Source organism: Ursus americanus, chromosome 19 (assembly GCF_024610735.1).
Source record: "Ursus americanus isolate L20-20 chromosome 19, mUrsAme1.1.p, whole genome shotgun sequence".
Taxonomy (NCBI): domain Eukaryota; kingdom Metazoa; phylum Chordata; class Mammalia; order Carnivora; family Ursidae; genus Ursus; species Ursus americanus.
The window spans coordinates 45,810,525-45,829,550 of record NC_142145.1 but is presented as its reverse complement, the minus strand read 5'-3'; the positions used below and the strand labels follow the sequence as shown (position 1 = coordinate 45,829,550).

General features: G+C 44.6%; 1 protein-coding gene across 7 annotated transcripts in view; it reads right to left on the bottom strand.

Annotated features, from left to right (window-relative positions):
- Positions 1-803: 803 nt before the first annotated feature.
- ANKRD29 (ankyrin repeat domain 29) overlaps positions 804-19,026 on the bottom strand; it is a 54,714-nt gene continuing 36,491 nt past the window's right edge. For 4 of the 7 annotated variants that reach the window (XM_045781853.2, XM_045781857.2, XM_045781856.2 and 1 more), the window contains 4 exons: positions 13,118-13,219; positions 11,441-11,536; positions 8,353-8,451; positions 804-3,416 (listed from right to left, as the gene is read on the bottom strand). In XM_045781853.2, the coding sequence (XP_045637809.1) occupies positions 3,333-3,416; positions 8,353-8,451; positions 11,441-11,536; positions 13,118-13,219 (381 nt within the window). In that variant the 3' untranslated portion in view covers positions 804-3,332. The remainder of the gene's footprint in view (positions 3,417-8,352; positions 8,452-11,440; positions 11,537-13,117; positions 13,220-19,026) is intronic. The other 3 variants (XM_045781855.2, XM_045781850.2, XM_045781852.2) reach the window with 1 other exon arrangement.

Below are 19,026 nucleotides of genomic sequence, written 5' to 3'. Positions count from 1 at the left end.
GCACATAACAATCCTTCTGTTTCTATTGCTGCTATTCACGATCTGCAGACCGCACCCGGTCACTTACCCCTGAGGCTCAGCCAGTTCTAGCACTGGAACCACTTTGTGAAATTAGGACCTCAGTTTCTTACCCCTCTCATCTGCAGTGCAGGCCCACCCCAAAATGCATCTCTGTGGGATCCCAAGTAGCCTGTCATTTGTGGGGGTGCTCTTGTCCTCTGACTAGGTCTCCCGTGTGGGAGAATGATGAGACAAAGCTTTCTTGTGGTTGCAGAGGGTGGGGGCAGCAGGGCAGGAAGCCAGAATGGTCATGGAGTTCTCCAGATACCGGATGTTATCACTGCAAATATTGACAATTGCGCAAAACCATCAATTATTGCAGACACCAAAGCCACTGCAGGGGACTGAAGAGCCAGCAGCATCGTGGGCAATAAAAATAGAAATTAAGACCCACACAGATCAGTGATGAGGTGACGGATGTATTAACTAGATGGGGAATCCTTCCACAATGACCACGGGTATCAAATCATCACAGTGTACAATTCAAAGTTTCTGTTTTCAGTAGCTTCCGTGACTCTCCCAGGAATTTTTGTCTGAATGAGAAACTTGTGGAATCATTACTAAAGTTCTCCACAGTTGAAATAATGAAATCATAAAGCTTAAAGATCTACTCAGGCTTTCGAATATCAACTCATTTATTGACAAAGCTGAATTATTCACTCTAAAATTCCATGCTATTAAAAATCACATAGAAATAACTAACTTCTGATTAAAAACAAAGAGGAAAAAGTAGCAAAGGCAAGTTGGGTACTACATTAACTTTATTTTGAATTATAACATGGAATATGTCATCAAACAAATGGATGTAATGAAAACTTCAGTACTTCAATTAACAAATGATTTGCATAGGAACTGCCAGTTCTGTCTGAGGATGCAGAGCTCACTGAATTGTGAATTAGATTAACATAAAATAAAAATCATAAAAAAATAAGAACCATCACCCGTGTGCCAAATATATGCAATTTTACTTCAAATAACAGACCTTTAGTTCAGTCTTTGGTGAGTGGTTAATATAATCATCTTCCCTGCTATGGATGATGCCATAATCTCATCCACCAAAGGTGGTCCTTCTAAGCTAGAGACCTCTTACCTATAGTATGAAAACCCCCACGAAATATTGTTAAAGCTACTGGATTCATTTTTATGGCCCCAAAATTGATCAAGAACATTTTCCACTTAAAACAACAGGCCAAGGACAACATATCTTAGTGAAAACGTTAAGTTTGTGATTTCAACCCATTTTGCCTTTTGGAACTTTGTTATCAGTGTCCATAGTACTGTTTTGGTTTCTATCAGTGATGAGCAACCAGTTTTGGCCTAAGGGCTAACAGAGGGGGGGACATAGAAAGCATTTAAGGCCACGCTATTTTCCTCTTCAAAACGAACATAGCTTTATGAAATTCCCATGGAGGAAAGTGGATTTGTACCACTTGGCTAAGTAAAAGAAAGCGGTGAGGAAATCGGCACTGCTCTTTAGCTACGAAAAGGTTTCTCTCTGGGTATTTTAGCAATACAGACAGAACTTCCGAATTTTCTATCCTGAAATTAGATTGCAGACTTGTTGCATAACCAGTAAGATGGTAGACATCTGTGGGGGCTCTGTGGGTTGCTCATTACTGCCTTTGCTTTTGATATTGATCAAAATAAGCTGATTTCTGTTGATTCTTTTCTTTTTTTTTTTTTTAAAGATTTTATTTATTTATTCGACAGAGAGAGAGACACCCAGCGAGAGAGGGAACACAAGCAGGGGGAGTGGGAGAGGAAAAAGCAGGCTCCCAGCGGAAGAGCCTGATGCGGGGCTCGATCCCAGAACGCCGGGATCACGCCCTGAGCTGAAGGCAGACGCTTAACCGCTGTGCCACCCAGGCGCCCCTTTGTTGATTATTTTCTTGATCATAACAAACTTTAAAAGAATATCTTCTAATTCTTCCATCGCTTACTGACTTAAAGATAATGCTTTTAGTACCACTGCAAGTTGGTTAAAAAAAAAAAAAAAACTTTGGGGATTGCATTTCCTTCCATCTTAACAGGTCTTTACACAGAACATTGACTGGAAACCAGAACAGAACATGAAAAGAAAACTAAAGATGTATTTAAATAATAGAAATACCATCAGCGTTTATTATGGTAGATTACAGAGAGACAGTCTAATTTTTGTGTGTGCAATTAGGCACTGACTGAGGCATTTAGACACCATTGATTATAAAGTGCATTGAACATAAATTTTGACTCCCCTCCAAGGAATAATTCAATAAAACTCAGGTTTCTTTCTTGGACTCAATCAGCTCAAGAACATGCATAGATGAACACTTATTAAATACTAATAACAGTCTTTTATTACTTATACTCCTGCAATAAAATAGCGACATATTGTACTTGCATATGTCACATTTTATCCAAGGACCTCAAGGTCATCATGTCAAGCAACAGGACTGCACAGCATATTAAGTCTACTTAGTTACGGCATGGGAAGCAGATTCCCAACAATAGAACCAAAATAAAAGTTGAAAGAGACAAGCCTAAATTTCCCGTGGTCTGTAATTTTCTGAGTTTCCAAATTTGCCACTCGCATCCTACCGTACCTACAATATTGATTCTAGATAAAAATGATTCTTTATGTGTTAGGAATAAGGTGAGGATCGCTTCGCCAATAAAGTTTGTCTTTTTTACAGTTCAACAGTCCATCTTGGAAATCACATGGTGGAATGTCAGAAGTGGCTCTTTAATGTAAATTTACACATCATTGCTTCAGAATCAGCGCGGTTACGATCTTTGAGTAGAAGAAAACATTTTACACTGGAATGACATACACCTATGTGTAAAATATGAGGGAGCTATATCTCTTAGCACACTTACATTTAACGCAAAAGCAGAAGTATTCTGATTCACTGAAGATCAGACTTTCAGTCTTTTAAAGGCTTTCGTCATCTTGCTTAAACCTCTTCCAGGGTTTAACTCTTAGAGTTTAACTGAGAGACCCAACTTAGAGTGGTTTAATATGAGTTTCTGCGGACTCCACGAATCTGCCAGGCCCCACAGTAGTGGGGGGTTGTAGGCCAGCATGAGAAACCCATGTAAGTGAGGGCAAGGGGTCCCTGGGCCTTTCTGTTCTTGACTCAGAGCACAGAGCCCAGCTCTCCTTGGTCAGGGACCCAGGGTGGGCATTCTGGGCATTTCCTTTCTTAAAGGAATTTCCAACACTATTTGAAAAGCAATTTCTTTTTGGACGATGCAATTAGGGTTTCTATCTTTCACTCGAATACGGAACTAAGTTAGCTCTTCCTGGGTCCTTCTTTACCTCGGAGGAGACGCAGTATACGTTCATTTTTGGTTAGTTCTGCTGGAAGTTCATTGGCCTGAAAGAAGATAAGGCAGGCATTAGTGAGTTCCCACAGCTGGGATGATTTTAGGGACTCCAAAGAGGGGCCCCTGACCCAAACTTGCTCCTCTGCTGATGAGAAACCCCACCGGGCTCACTCTTGTTTTGAGGCCTTAAAGATCTCCTTTAATCATATAAATATCATCTGTTATTTTCTTATCTCATCGTTAGAGTTATTTTTCTCTCTAAGCCGTATCCCTAGTACAGTGTGATCTCCTGGAGGCCAGCGTCCATGTATGATTAATCATCATATCCTCATTTCCAGCACAATGCCTGGTGCATCTAGCAGGTGCTCAATAAATGCTGGTAATGTTAAATCTGATACTTTACATTGAATTAGTATGGGGCAGTATGTCTGCTAGGGACTTGAGACTCAGGACAGGTATCTGCTGATGAGAAAACAGGAGACATTCAGAGAATAAGGGCTACCTGGTCAAGAGCAGTTTCAGTGGCCACCACTTCCCCCCGACCCTAGGGTTTCACCGACTGTCCTCTCTTCTTGTCACGCCACTGCGACACATTCTGTGTGCATTTATTTCATGAGTGGGTCCTTACCCCATGCAATTGATGTTATGGGGGAGTGGTTCTCACACTTTTTGGTCTCAGGACCTTTTTACACTCTTAAACATTATTGAGGATTCCAATGAGCTTTTGCTTTTAACTTCTCAGAAATGAAAAGAAGAACATTTAAAAATACCTTAATTCATTAAAAATCATAAGTGCACTACAGGGTAACATAAAAAACACTTAGGAAAAACAACCAAATTTTCAAAAACAAAAAAGCTAGTGACATGGGTAGCATTGCTTAATAGATTTGCCTATTTCTTGAATGTGTAACTTAATCAAAGACTTTTGGATTTTCTTACCTGCTTCTGTATCCAATTTGTTGTGATAACATTTCGGTTAAAACATAGGAAGAAAATTCAGCTTTGCACAGATAGGTAGTTGGAAAAGGGGGAAGCATTTTAACAGCCTTTTCAGATCACTGTGGATACCCTCCTTTGATGCTACACCCGTACTGACCAAGGGAGAGTTTCTTTCTTTCTTTTTTATTTTTTTAATTTTTATTTATTTATTTATTTTTTAAAATATTTTTTTATTATATTATGTTAGTCACCATACAGTACATGAACAAGGGATAGTTTCTTAAAGGTACTGCAGTGTGCAGTCTGAAACCATATCGATGAGCTTTTTACATTAAAAATCCATAGATCGATCTATCTATAGGTAGAATTTTCCCCCATGTATGATTTGTAACATCACACACTAGCCATGTGGAAAATATTGGCTCAATGAGTTATGCGGATCTTCCAAACGTTGACACAGGGGGTCCTACAATCTCAAAAGCTCACCTTCACTGCTATTAGCCCTGATTCGACAGAAAAGCCTGCAAGTATTAAGAAGCTGTCTGGCTCACGCGGTGGATACCAGCTGTTCTTTGAAGTAAAAATGGCGCTCGGTGCGAAAGCAAACTGGCTCACTTGGCAATTCAAGCAATGGCGTGAGTGCTTTTCCCCGGGAGAACCCTTGCACCTCAGTACACGGCGGAAGTGCCCGACGCACACTTCCCATTTCCTTAGTAGAATATTAAAAAGATGTATGACAAGGGTCCAGATTTAATAAAACTGAAATTGTTTACTGCTTCATCAAAGATGTTCTTAAGTAAGTCTGGCATTTGTGTAAAATAATTTACAAAATCTGTATAAGAACTCAGGAAGTTTTGTATAATCATTTGCCGGTACGGTTTATACCCCTGCTTTGACGTGTCAGGTGCCAATAGTTTCCCCGCCATTGCTTTTACACCGTTAGAGCAGATGTCAGCACAGTGAAAAGGGCCCGTAACATCTCTGTATTATTAAGTGTATTGATTTGATTTCTTAGACTTCTTGAAAGGGTCTTGCAGACTCTCAGGGGTCCACGGACTATACTTTGAGAACTGTTCTTATAGATGAATCATGGGATGTTCTTGGGATTTCAGGGGAGGCAGTTAAAGGGTAGAAAGTCACCCAGAATAGGACAGAGGGCTTGGATGCAGATGTTACCTGTCTCACATCTTTTTTCCTCCCATAGGCACACCTGGAACCCCCCCCCCCCTGCTTTATCTGGGACCCTGATCCTAGGTGAGACTTCTGAAGTCCCTACCTTCTAGGTTGGGTCCTGCTCTTTGACACCCCCCCCCCCCCACCTGCTAGCTGGGACCTTGCTTGTCAGGAATTCTGCACGGAGTTGCTGGGAATTATGTTTGCCACAAATGGTCCTCTGCACAGCATGTCCTCTGGCCTCACCCCAGTCCACTACAAAGGACCCTTGATGCTGATGCTGGATGGAATTGGGCAGGAAAATATTATGCTATGTTACTATAGACCAGAGGCCCCTCTAGAGGCTTCAAATTCTACTATTAGTTCCTGTAGGCACAGACATTGTACAGGCCTAAAGCCCGGGCCTGCGCAGAAACGCTCCCGGGAGACAGACGGAAGCTCCATCTAGTCTCGGAGTATATTCAGGAATAACGGAGCTGTTTCACATGGGTTCCTGGTCCTTGGTGAGCAGGTTGGCAGGGAGCCAGAGGATCCTCTATGGTCAGGAGGCAGAGGAGATCTAAGAAACTGTACGTTATCTACAAGCTTGCTTGTTACAGCTCCCGTGCGTAACCTTTACCGTTGAAAAAGGTTTATATCCTCAAACTGTGTTGTCAAGTTTTGGTCAATCGCGTTAGCGTTCTATGTGTCATCCATACAGTTCTAAAATCCTGGTCTCATTCCTCCTCTCTCCAGGTTGGTCCCCACTGAATTCTCAGGTGGCTGAGGTTGTATGGACTATTATGACTGCTAGTGCCCCAGGCTAGCCCCCAAAGGCCATCTTATTCATTATGGAGCAGGACTGCAGGCCCATGTTCATGATACCACAGCATCAAAACACTCTCTTTCCCCACCGCTCCTGGGAGAAGCTGTGTTCTGAGCCCTCAGCTGGCAGTATTGGGAACACAGGGCAGGCACCCATGGGGACAGCTACAGTGTGGAGAGTGGCTACTGGGGCCGTTGGTTACCCTCTCCTGAGGCATCCGCGTCACAGTCCCAGAGCAGAACTCCACCCCTGGAGCAGAAGATTGCTTCTGTATTAGCTGAGAAGTCATTTCCTCTGGGAAGCTTCCAGTAGCATTCATTACTTCCCTGCTGATAGCTAGCTCTTGTCACTGTATTTCAATTTCTTATTTAATTCTCTTTATTCCTCACTACACTCTGAGCTCTTTGAAGGCAGAGACCATGGGAACTCCCCTCACCACTGTCTCCCCAGAGCACAGCACTGTGCGTGGTATCTAGTAGGTACTCAGTATGTGTTGAATGAATGACGGTGAGGAACACCCCCTTCCAGAGTCCTGGGTGGCGGCCCGAATCCCAACACCCTTGCTTCTAGAGCGGCCTCTAAGAGGCTGGCTTCTGTGGGGTGGCTGGTGGATGGTGGGATGGGGGTGGGGTTCCCTGACAATGACTCCCAGCTGTCTAAGGGCTTCTGGTGTATGAAACTCCAGCACGAGCAGTCTCTCTATATCTCTATACATGCAAGTAGCTTTAGGGAGAATCCAAAGTCCAGCATTTTGGTCACTGGAAATTCCCCGTAACCATTATTGCTGAAATCCCAGCAGACAAACAAAGAATTGCATGTTTTTTCAGTTTCCATATGCTACTGGGTGGCTTAGCAAGGAAGATCGATCTCTTCAGGAAGTCTGTGTCCAGGGTCTAAAGATAAGAGCATACGTCTGATTTCAGCTGGCTTATCACACAGCCAGGCCAGCTGATGGAAAACAAATCCGAGTATCTCAGGAAGAGATAAGCAGAAGTGCTGTCTTCAAGCACTCTAATGGTAAGAACAAGGAAATAATAACCCCACATGCTAAGTAAAAGGAAAATAAAAGAGACTCTTGGCATGTTGTCTAATTGCACCTCTTAATGGTTCCTTTTCAAAATGTCATGAAAAAGGTTCTCTGTGTTTGCTTTCATTATTAAAGAAATTAACACAGCAATAGATACTTATAAAAGCTCAAATAGTATATAAGTATAAAGTGAAATGCTTTTCATACCTTCCTTTATCGATAAGCACCACTCCCACTTCCTCCTTTAAAAGTTCACAGTTTAGTGTTCTCTCAAGACCTCCCCTACGCGGCTCTCCCCCCCAGGCTCTACCCCTGACTGCCAATGCGGATGCTGAGCAGGAAACAATGGGTACTGGGCATCTTCCCCACCACGTTTGACCTAATTGTAAACTAAGGATTTGGGCCTATAAAAAATGTAGGTTGGTTTGGAACAGCGGTGCAAAGTCCTATTAACAACATTTCCCCCTCTCCCTTCTACTCTCCAAAGAAAGCTCGAGCAGTCGTCAAGATACGCACATCTGCCGTGTGCAGGAGAGCAGTAAACTCCTAGGACGTTGATGTTTTTAGGACAGCTCTCTGATGGCAGAGCCCATAACTCTACTCCCCGCCTACTACCCCCAGCCCCATCCTGGAAGCCGCACCACTGTTAGCTCACAACCACCGACGGTAGAGCCAGGGTTTTTAGAACAGTTCTCTGGGTCTAGATGCACTGCTCGTTCCCACCTACTGACAGCTTCGCACGCCCTCGCTGCGCCGAGATAGGAAGAGAGGGGCTGGGGCCAGCCTGAGCGACGAGACTCCTGCCAGAGCCTGGCTCTTCCTCGCAATCCCTTTCAAAGGCATGTGAGCATCTGATAGAGTCCTCAGGTACACAGCACACAGCAGGTGCTCAGTGTAAGTACCGCCAACGTCCTTTTACAGGTGAAACAAATCTGGCCCAGGGTGCACGGGACGGGTTATCTTGGCTTAGGTAGAAACTGCCTTTATCTCTTTTGCACAGGCGCCCAGAGGAGTTAAAAGATAGGGAGGGAAAGGCCAGTACCTTGTTTCTCAGGGCTGGGTCCGCCCCTGCTTCCAGGAGCAGCGCGACTGTTTTAATATTCCCACTGAGCACCGCCGCGTGGAGGGCCGATGTCCCATTCTAAGAGAAAACGACAGTGAGTGTCGGGAGTGGGCTCGCAGCCTTCAGCACCGAGCCCGGCTTTCATCGTAAACCAGCCTGAAGGAGGAGACTCAGGTCGGAGCTTTGCTCTCCCTCACAGTCCCTTTCCAAGGCACCTCGGCATCTAATAGTGTCCTCGGGTCCACGGCGCACGGTCAGTACCAATACTGCCAAGGCCCTTCTGCAAGTGAAACAAGAGATCTGGCCCAGGGTGCACGTGACTTCACGATCAGTCCGTCGGTTTTAAATATATGAGAATTTGCTGCCGCAAAGGCAATAATGCTATGTCAAACATTTTGTTTTTTTCTTCAAGGACAACATATATAGTTTCCGTGCTTCCAGCCAGGCTGGAGAAATGGCTGGCAAGCCAATGGGCCGACCTGTCAGCCCTGCTACCTGCACTCCACTCCCTCAGGCGGGTGGGAGCCCCACTGTGGGGTTACAGGGTGAGCATGTGGGGTGAGGAAAACCCCAGGCCCTGAGCTGGAGCATTTTTTTTTTAAAGAATGAATTTTTTTTACCCCCAAATAAATCCAGTTTCTCTCCAGAGGTTTCTTTCTTTCTCTTTTTTTTTTTTTTAGATTTTATTTATTTATTTATTTGACAGAGAGAGAGAGACAGCCAGGGAGAGAGGGAACACAAGCAGGGGGAGTGGGAGAGGAAGAAGCAGGCTCCCAGCGGAGGAGCCTGATGTGGGGCTCGATCCCAGGACTCTGGGATCACGCCCTGAGCCGAAGGCAGACGCTTAACGACTGAGCCACCCAGGCGCCCCTGAGCTGGAGCATTTTTGAGCACAGAAGGGCCCGCTGGATGGGTTGCTGACATTTTAGGAAATGTACTGCAAATATTTATTGAACTAAGGAAGCATCTATGTGCAGCACGTAGCCAGATTCTGGGAGGGGAGAGCAAGAGACTATAACAAGCCTGATGTAAGAATGATGGGCCGTCACATGACATATGTTCCAGAAGGAGCGTATGTCTACAAAAACGTCTAAATACAAGCTTAGCTCCCACATTAGCTACTTACAATAATAATAATAAGCTATTTTCTTATTTTATAAAATGTAATGCCTATAGAAAAATTCCAGCAAAGTAGCATTTTCCTTTCCAAAGCAGCACGTTTGCTTTTATAACATGTATGACAACTCACTTGTCTGATAACATTTCACCCATCTAAATCTTCACCAACTCGACAGCTTCATCTCTTCGCAACATGGCTGAGAATAAAGTACCAAGCTGAAAAAGAGCTCTGAAACGAGACTAGGTATTACAAAGTCCATTTCTGAAGCTCATTTCTTTTATTCATAGAATCCCCTTTCATCCACTATTCATTCTTACTTTACAAACAATGTTAATGAATGTAGCTTTCCGGCTTCCAAGCTCATGGAAGGTTGGAAGTTGCTCATTGGGACAGAGAGAAGGGCCAGCATTCTGACAACAGCAGTCCTGTATCAGCTGGTCACAAGAATAGAGCCTAAACATATTAAGATCAGATACAGACTGTCCAAAAAGGCTCTGGGATCATTCAAGGACAGGGTGACTTTTTATACATCAATAAAGCCTGAGGGCACATCCCCAAAAGTGCGAAGCCAATGTTCCAAGTTTAGAACAGGTTTCCTGTCCTCAATTTAAGAAAACAGTAGGGTAGGGGCACCTGGGTGGCACAGCGGTTAAGTGTCTGCCTTCGGCTCAGGGTGTGATCCCGGTATCACGGGATCGAGCCCCACATCAGGCTCCTCCGCTATGAGCCTGCTTCTTTCTCTCCCACTCCCCCTGCTTGTGTTCCCTCTCTCGCTGGCTGTCTCTATCTCTGTTGAATAAATAAATAAAATCTTTAAAAAAAAAAAAAAAAAAGAAAACAGTAGGGTATACTGGGGGTCTGCAAACTACAGCCTGTGGGCCAAATCTAGCCTGCGGCCTGTTTTTCTATGTCCTGGCAAACTAAGACTTGAAAAAATTAAAGGAAGACTACTGTGTGAAAATATGAAATTCCAGAAATACAATGTCATAAATACAGCGTTAGTGGCATGCAGCCATCCTTTGCCCTCCCCCACCCCCACCCCACCGTGGCTGCTTTCATGCTGCAGGAGCAGAGTTGGACAGTTCCAGCAGAGACTATATGGCCCACGAAGCCTAAAATATTTACTCCCTGGCCCTTTATTAAAAAAAAAAAATTGCCGGGGTGCCTGGGTGGCACAGAGGTTAAGCGTCTGCCTTTGGCTCAGGGTGTGATCCCAGCGTTATGGGATCGAGCCCCACATCAGGCTCCTCTGCTATGAGCCTGCTTCTTCCTCTCCCACTTCCCCTGCTTGTGTTCCCTCTCTCGCTGGCTGTCTCTATCTCTGTCAAATAAATAAATAAAAAAATCTTAAAAAAAAAAAATTGCCACCCTCTGGTATATACCGTAATTTAGAAATAGCTTAGTCTCAAATGGTTAAAATTTAAAAGAGGCTTTTGGGGTTCTGTTTCCTGGCAGACCCAGCTCTCCAGAATGACATATTCTTTGAGGTGTCTGGATATGTGAGGCTTCTTTTCTTTCACCTAAGATAACAGTGTGGTTCTTTGCTGCAGATAATGAAGGGAAGAAACATAAGCACCTGTCCCCATGTTTCGTGGGACACAAATCATGTGTTTCATGAGTGGTGGAAGGTTTTAGTCGATTGATATATATATATATGGATATAGATATAGATATCAAGGCAGTTTACTTTCCAAGTTAGCAATTTAATTACTACTATTTTTTCCCCCTTGGAAACCTAAGTAGCAACAGACTTTGGTTCCCTCTTCTTACCACCCCATTGCAACCAGTGCCCATGAATCTCCAACATTAAGAAATTGTAGGTAAGTTCTTTCAAGAACGCAACTAACCATGTGAATTACACTCGGCTTCTCCTGCAGTCCTCAGGTATGGGCTTCTGAATTTTTAGCCTCTCTTCTACAGATTGTAAAATTTCTGTTTAAGTCTTACCTTCAAAATGCCAAGGGTGGGTGAGAATTTCAGCAACTCTTCGATAACATCGTTATACCCTTTGTTGGCTGCTTTGAGTAATGCTGTCGTACCATCCTTAACAGAGAGGCAAAGAAAAGTTGACTATTAACATATGTGTGTGTTGGCTAAGAACTAGATGTTAGTTGAGAACCAGGAATATGCTTGTCAGAACAGGTGAAAGGAGTTAAACCAAAGTACGAGCGGGCCCTGTCTCCTAATCTAGGGGCCTTTTAGAGCATATTCAGTTCTCCATGAAAGAATGCTAGACAAAATATGTGACTTACTGTCTTAGAACCCTGCCATTTGGGAATTCACATGCTCCCAGTCCCTTAGAACACTAGGTAAGGGGCGAGGGGAGTATTAAGAATATATTTTAGGACATAGATGGACCAAAGAGTCATTGCAGTTTGTGACTTAGTGGATATTAATGTTAAACTATTTTTAATGATTTAAATAATTACTGAACTGTATTTACTGTTTTAAATTTTGAATGTGCCTTTCTTTTTGCTTTGTCTTATACATAGCCTTGCTCTAGTGTGCCCCATGTATCTGTCTGTGGGGGCTGGGGTGGGTCGATGGGGAGCAGGAAGGGGATCGATTGAAATCTGTTAAAAAGAAATGCAAAGACAAGTTCAAGAATTTATATTCAGCCTCTGTCATCACTTTTTGGCCTGGGAAGAGATTTTCCAAATTCCTTTTTTCCCCCTGCTTTTACGTATCAATTGCTGTGTTTGGAGTATTCAGCTCACAGAGTTCTTTAGTAAAGGAAATATCCCAGCCTCGTCTGAAGGTTTAGCTGGAATCAGGAAGAAAGAAAATAAGATTACAGGGTTTTTCTTTTCTGGTTTCAGAGATGTGGGAAGAAGAGATAGAGTGGGAGAGAGGACAGTGGAGTAGGCAGGAATGTGTCTTTACCCCTTTCTGGGCTCGGACTTGGAGAAGGGAGGCGGGTCACAGAGCAAGGGTAATACTAAGGGAAAAAGGCCAGACACTGTAAAAACCAAACCAAAACCAAAAAAGTGAATGACATTGTGTGGTCAGGCAGCAGGGTCTCCCCAAGCTGCCCTTAGTTCCTATGGGCCGCAGGGCCTGCTGTGGGGCCCATCGAGGCACACTTCGGTGACATTAGCATTGCTAGGTGGAGGCCAATGGGGGATGTGGTGCAGGGGTCTGCAGCAAGGGAAGCCGGGTGAGGCGGAGCCCCAGGAGCACTACCGGACCCCATAACACAGAGGCTGCGCGCCACCTGCATCGCGGTCCAGGGCCAGCGGGAGGCGCAGCGCCAGGCGTACGCGCGGCTGCTGGGGACACCCTGGAGGACAGCCCGACGCCCCGGCTCCTACCTCCCGCATCCTCCCGGGTTCATCCAGGAGTCAGCACAGGTGGAGCAGGATCTCCGAGGATTAAACATTTTATCCCTGGGGGGACTGGGCAGCACTTGCTAAGTTTCAGCTGACGCGGACATTTACTTTGTTTTTCTGCTGAAGAGTCGGTGGAGGGTGGGCGAAAACCCAGGGGAATTACAGACCAAATAAAGGCGCGTTTTCTCCGCACATCCAGGCCGGGCTGAATTTTGGAGCTTCGGTGCACGTACTACCCCCCCCCCACCCCCCAACCCCGCCGCGCCCACAGGCCACAGCTGTGGCTCAGACTCACGTTGCGGGCGGCGTCCCGCTCGGCTCCGCGCAGCAGCATGACCCTCACCACCTCGCTGTGGCCCATCTGCGACGCGATCCACAGCGGCGCCGTCCCGTCCTGCTGGCGAGAGGACACGCTTGCTCACACCAGGCCACCCAGCAGCCGCCGAGCAGCAAGGTAGCACCCACAAACAGCGCCCCCCCCCCACGACACATGAGGACGGGGATTTTAACCCATTTACACAGACGGGCATCTGGCAGTGCCTGGAACACCTGCGTGATTGCCAATACTCGGGTTTGGGCTTATAATACAGCCATTTTATGACACGATCTTTTAGCCCGCAGTGTGGTGCAGGACTTCACGCAACACGGAGTGGGAAAGCGGTTGAGTTCCTCACCAAGGCGGAACCAAATTTGACAAAGCCAGGGTGGAGAGGCCAGCATGTATTTATTTCCCCCAGATTCCATCTGTTTGTTTGCTTTACTGGTAGATTCACACAACACACCCTGCTTAGTGGGGGCCCTCGTTCCTGCAGGAGGAGGGCAGTTTCCTTGGAGGTGATGTGTGAGGGTCAGAGAACGAAAGACATTTCTCCCACTCTTCTATTCTGGTGTCTAGAATCCCCCACAGCCATGTCATTTTTAGGGACTTTAGTTTTACCCAGGATGTGATATGGTTTCTTCTGGGAGGGGATGCACACTAGCGAGTTATAGCAGGGCGACATTTTTGGTAATATTTCCTGTGTATTGTTCCCCCAAAAGAGCCTGTTTAAGTGAGTCCTACACCAGGAAGCGGAGGGGTGTTGCTCCAGCGAAGAAAAGGTGAAACATCCAAGGGAGGGAGAAGGATTTGATAGGAGGGTGGTTCCTGCCAGATGGAAAGGAAAACAAAACCCTTCTAGTGCTGGAAGGAAGCTCTAGAGAGGGCGTGGGGGAGCTGGAGGTCAGAGACGCGAGTGTCCATGTTTTCCTCCTGGCTTGAATCTGGGTTAGGTAAGCACCCAGATAAATTATGGTGAATTTCAGATGGAAAAGGATTTTCTCCTGTTCTTGGGATGAAACCCAGGAAAACTGCAGGCCTCTTAGAGAAGCCCTGCTCCTGGCTGGTGCCTGAGAGAGATAATAGAAATGGGTGAGGGAGTCTGGGCCAATGGGCCAAAGACATCCCCCAGTACCCCTGGTCCTCATCAATGAGACATCTGTGCACCCGGGAGTCCTGGCCTGCCTGTGGGAAATTGGAAGTGCTGGGTAAAGAGTGGCCCGGAGTCAGCCTGGGGCTGGGAAGATAAGGCCAGAGAAGGTCATGATTTCATGATGACAGGTCAACAAGGTACCAGTTCAGGATACTTATAGACAGGAAAGGCTGGACAAATCAGCACAAGGACCAGACATGAGTGTCCCCACCCCACCTTAATGCCAGGGTGATAGTCTGACCTCTGAGGACTTAGGCCACTTTGGAAAGAAGGGCAATGAGGAAGGTGGAGGAACCATAACCCACTAAACTTGGGCTCTGAGGTAATGACAGTAATATGGCCCCATGGGAGTGTTTTGGTCAGATAAGACTGAATTACTCATCAGTGGGAATGGGGGCTGAAGAGCAAGATGATTCAGTTAGAGAACATAAAGCTTCATTTTCTGCTGTAGTATATAATTTCAACTCCAGTCTACTAGCCACAGCAGACACAGGATTCTCGCCCATTGCTGTCCCAGCAAAGGGACAGAGGACAAAGAGGCCTGAGTGGGGTGGTGGGGGATGGCAAATCAGGAGCCTAGAAGGATCTGGGGGTGCTGCGGGGTGGTAGGAGGACAGTGGCACCCCTGTGTCTTGGGAGAGATGGGGAAGAGGTGCTGAATGAAACAAGATGGAAGAAGGACAAATACTTAGAGCCCTTAATGCTTTTAGAAGGGCTCCTTGGGAATATTCTTGAATCTGAAGATGATTTCTTATTAGCAACAGAAATAATACCCTCCTTTGTACTTTCCTTTACAAAGCATGTCTACATTCATTACTTAATTTGTTTCTCCCAATTTAGAATCATTCATTCCTTCATTCACTCAACCAACCAATAATTATTAAGTATCTTCTAAGTCTCTGGCAGAATACTAAAGAAGACATGGTCTCTGGCCTCAACGGAACCCAGTCTAGTGGAGAAGACACATGGAAATTTCAGGATGATTACAGTGCTTTAATAAAGTATGGACAAAAGTGCCCAAGATGAACCAGGAGAGGGGCCTGCTTACTGTGGGGCAGTTATGGGGATCAATTGATATCTGAGCTAGGCCTTAAAGGAGGACTAGGATTTGCTGGGGGTGGGGGGAGCACATTCCATGTAGAAGGAAGAGCATTTACAGTCACAGGGGCTTGGACAGGCGTGGTTGGTTCGGGCAGTGTCGGAAATCCAGCGGACTGTGGCCCGAGGGATATGCGCTGGAATGGGGGCGGGGTGGAGGGGGCAGGAGAGGGGAGTGGGGTGCTGGAAGCTCTTGTCCCTCCTTACCTGCTCTGGGCTCACTTGTTCTTTGTCACTATGTCCACCAGAGGGCAGGCAAGGAAAGGCAGCCAGCGCAAAGAGGCCAGCTGGTGGCTTGTTCAAGGTGCCTTCTAAGGGCTTGCTTGTTAGTAAAATGATTTTGATACTAACATGTGGAAAAATGTTGAGAGGTGGTATATTGGGAACAAATATTAATAGGATCAGTTCATAACAGTAATGCTAACACTGAACTTTTATCACTTTAATTGCAATAGTCACGGTAGGTGGAAAAAGAAGTCACCACCTCCGGGTTATGTGACCTTAGCCAAATCACCCTGCGCCTCTGTTCTCGTCTGCGAAAATGTTAGCCTCTCAGAGATACACATGGAAACGTGTAGGAAGGTGCTGAGCACAGGACTGGCTAGCGTGGGCTTAGAAAATACGGTATCTGAATCTGCATATTTATCCTGAAAAACAATAAGCACCTTAATTTGTACTTTTGTTTATAAAACATTCCATGTGCTTTTTTTGATTTCCCCAGTTTTCCTGTGAGATAACTGATGGAACAGGTAGGAATGATTGGTAAAATGAGATTTGCAGTTAAACCCAGGAAGCTGAATGTGAGTTGGAGCATTATTGTCAAATCAAAGTATTTATTAGTTGATGATCTAGTTTGTGGAGAGAGGTCTTCCCCTTCTTCTGTACACCTCAGTTCCTGGTTTCTCTTATTTTTTCCTACTACTATAATGGTCAGAGTCTTCATTATAAAGATGACTTCACAATGAAAATGATAGAAATTAAGTCAACTTGGCTCCTTTTTGTTGAGTTTTGAGAGAACTGGAGTTGGAAAAACATTTAAAAATTCATATGTTTTTGAATACTTCCTGACAAAAATACATAGTTTTAAAATTTGTTAAAACAAATAAATTACAGTGAAATAAATCACAGGAAGTTGGGACCTCTCTGGCACCTTTTTAAGAAAAGGAAACAGGACACTTAGCTTGAAGAACAGGATATTCACGGGGTTATGACAGCTGTCATTTACTGTTTGTGTGCAAACCAAGCAGAAAAGGATTTAGACCGATTTTGCATACCAAGTGGCACAAAGAGGGCTGATGGGTAAAAGCTACGTGAGACTTTGGCTCGGTGTAAGACAGCAGTGGTGAGGGCTGGTTAAAGACTCAATAGTAGTAATGAGCTCCCCACGCCTGGAGGGGTTCAGCAGTGGCTGATTACCACTCAGCAGGAGTGTTAGAGGATTCATGTACCTGATAGATGGTTACACAGGTGACGTGTATGGCTCCTTCTGACTGGGTTATCCCCTCCTTCCAGCTGAGATAATGTTTTCAAGTATCCTCTAATACATTTTCATAGATAGATCACAGCATGAGATGAAGCATATGACATGATTTGTATTAGAAAGTAAATGTTGGATCATTTTAGCTAGCGTCCTAAAGATGATTTAGAAAATGCATTAAAACCATTTTATTCCATGGGAATGAATATATTTAGTGGCACTAGCTTTTTGCTTCTGCTGCTTCTGGTCCTCACAGTTAAGCTACTTCCATCTATAGGCTCAAGCCAGACAGAAAGTCTTGGGGACCAATTAATTCTAAGTTGGAGGCCCAAGAGATCTAAGGAATCTCATTGGTAGCAGAGGGGGTTCAATACCAAGACAACTTTGCTACCAGCCCTACCCTGACCTGGAGCCCAGTTCTCATTACTGGGTCCCTGCCTGGTGTCTCCAGGCCAGATAACAGATCTGTAAAAGATGATACCAGATGCCTGCACTGCCCAGCCTGACCCCATTCTCCCCATCCACAGGTGCTCAGACCAAGGACGGACAGTCCAACCAGTCCACTGTGGCCTGGTGTGCAGAGCTTAGTGGCAACAATGACATCACTATCCCAAGAGTTTGGTAGTCTGACTTATGAACTTAGGGACTACATACAAGATGAGTAGGGAGAGGATGCTAGAAAAAAAAGGAGCAGGAAGGGGCACCTGGGTGGCTCAGTCATTAAGCATCTGCCTTCGGCTCAGGGTGTGATCCCAGAGTCCTGGGATTGAGCCCCACATCGGGCTCCCTGCTCCGCTGGGAGCCTGCTTCTTCCTCTCCCACTCCCCCCTGCTTGTGTTCCCTCTCTCACTGGTTGTCTCTCTCTCTGCCAAATAAAAAATTAAAATCTTAAAAAAAAAAAGGAGTAGGAAGAGAGAAAGAAAGGCAAGAGGGGACTTTGAGATGACAGAGACTACATGGCTCATAAGAGAAAGAGTGCAACCCTGATTTCTGATGGGTTTCTCTTCCAATGGGGCCTAGATGAAATAGAAATCATAATAGCAAAGGCACCATAATTATCCTTGTTTAACAGATGAAAAAACACTGGACTAAATCAAAATAAATAGCTTCTACATGGCAAAGGAAATAATCGACAAAACTAAAAGACATCCTACAAAATGGGAGAAGATATTTGCAAATAGAATATCTAATAAAGAGTTAGTATTCAAAATATATAAAGAAGTGATACAACGCAACACCCAAAAAACAAATAATCCAGTTAAAAAATGGGAAAAGACATGAACAGACATTTCTCCAAAGAAGGCCTACAGATGGCCAACAGACACATGAAAACATGGCTCAACATCACTCATCATCAGGGAAATGAAAATCAAAGCCACAATGAGATACCACCTCACACCTGTCAGAATGGCTAAAATCAACAACACAAGAAACAACAGGTATTGGTAAGGATGTGGAAAAAAAGGAAATCTCTTACACTGCTGGTGGGAATGCAAACTGGTGCAGCCAAGGTGGGAAACAGTATAGAGGTTCCTTAAAAAATTAAAAATAGAATTACTATATAATCCAGTAATTCCACTACTGAATACCCCAAAAATATGAAAACACTAATTTGAAAAGATATATGCACCTCTATATTTATTGCAGCATTACTTATTATAAGCAAAATATGGAAGTAATTGAAGTGTTCATCGACAGAAGAATGGATAAAGATATACACACACGTATACACACACACACAATGGAATCTTGACATTCGCAACAACAGGGATGGACCTATAAGGGTTAAGTGCAATCAATCAGTCAGAGAAAGACAAATACCGTATGATTTCATTTATGTATGGAATTTAAGAAACAAAACAAATGAGCAAAGGATAAAAAAGGAGAGAAAGACAAGCTAAGAAACAGACTGTTAATTATAGAGAACACACTGATGGTTACCAGAGTGGGTTGGGGGGATGAGTGATACAGGTGAAGGGATTAAGAGTATACTTATCATGATGAGTACTGAGCAATATATAGAACTGTGAATCACTATATTATATACCTGAAACTAATATAACACTGTATGTTAACTGTATTGGAATTAAAATAATAATAAGAGAAAGCCAAAAGAAACCCCTGAAATTCAGGGAATGTAAATGACTTGCTCAAGGTCAT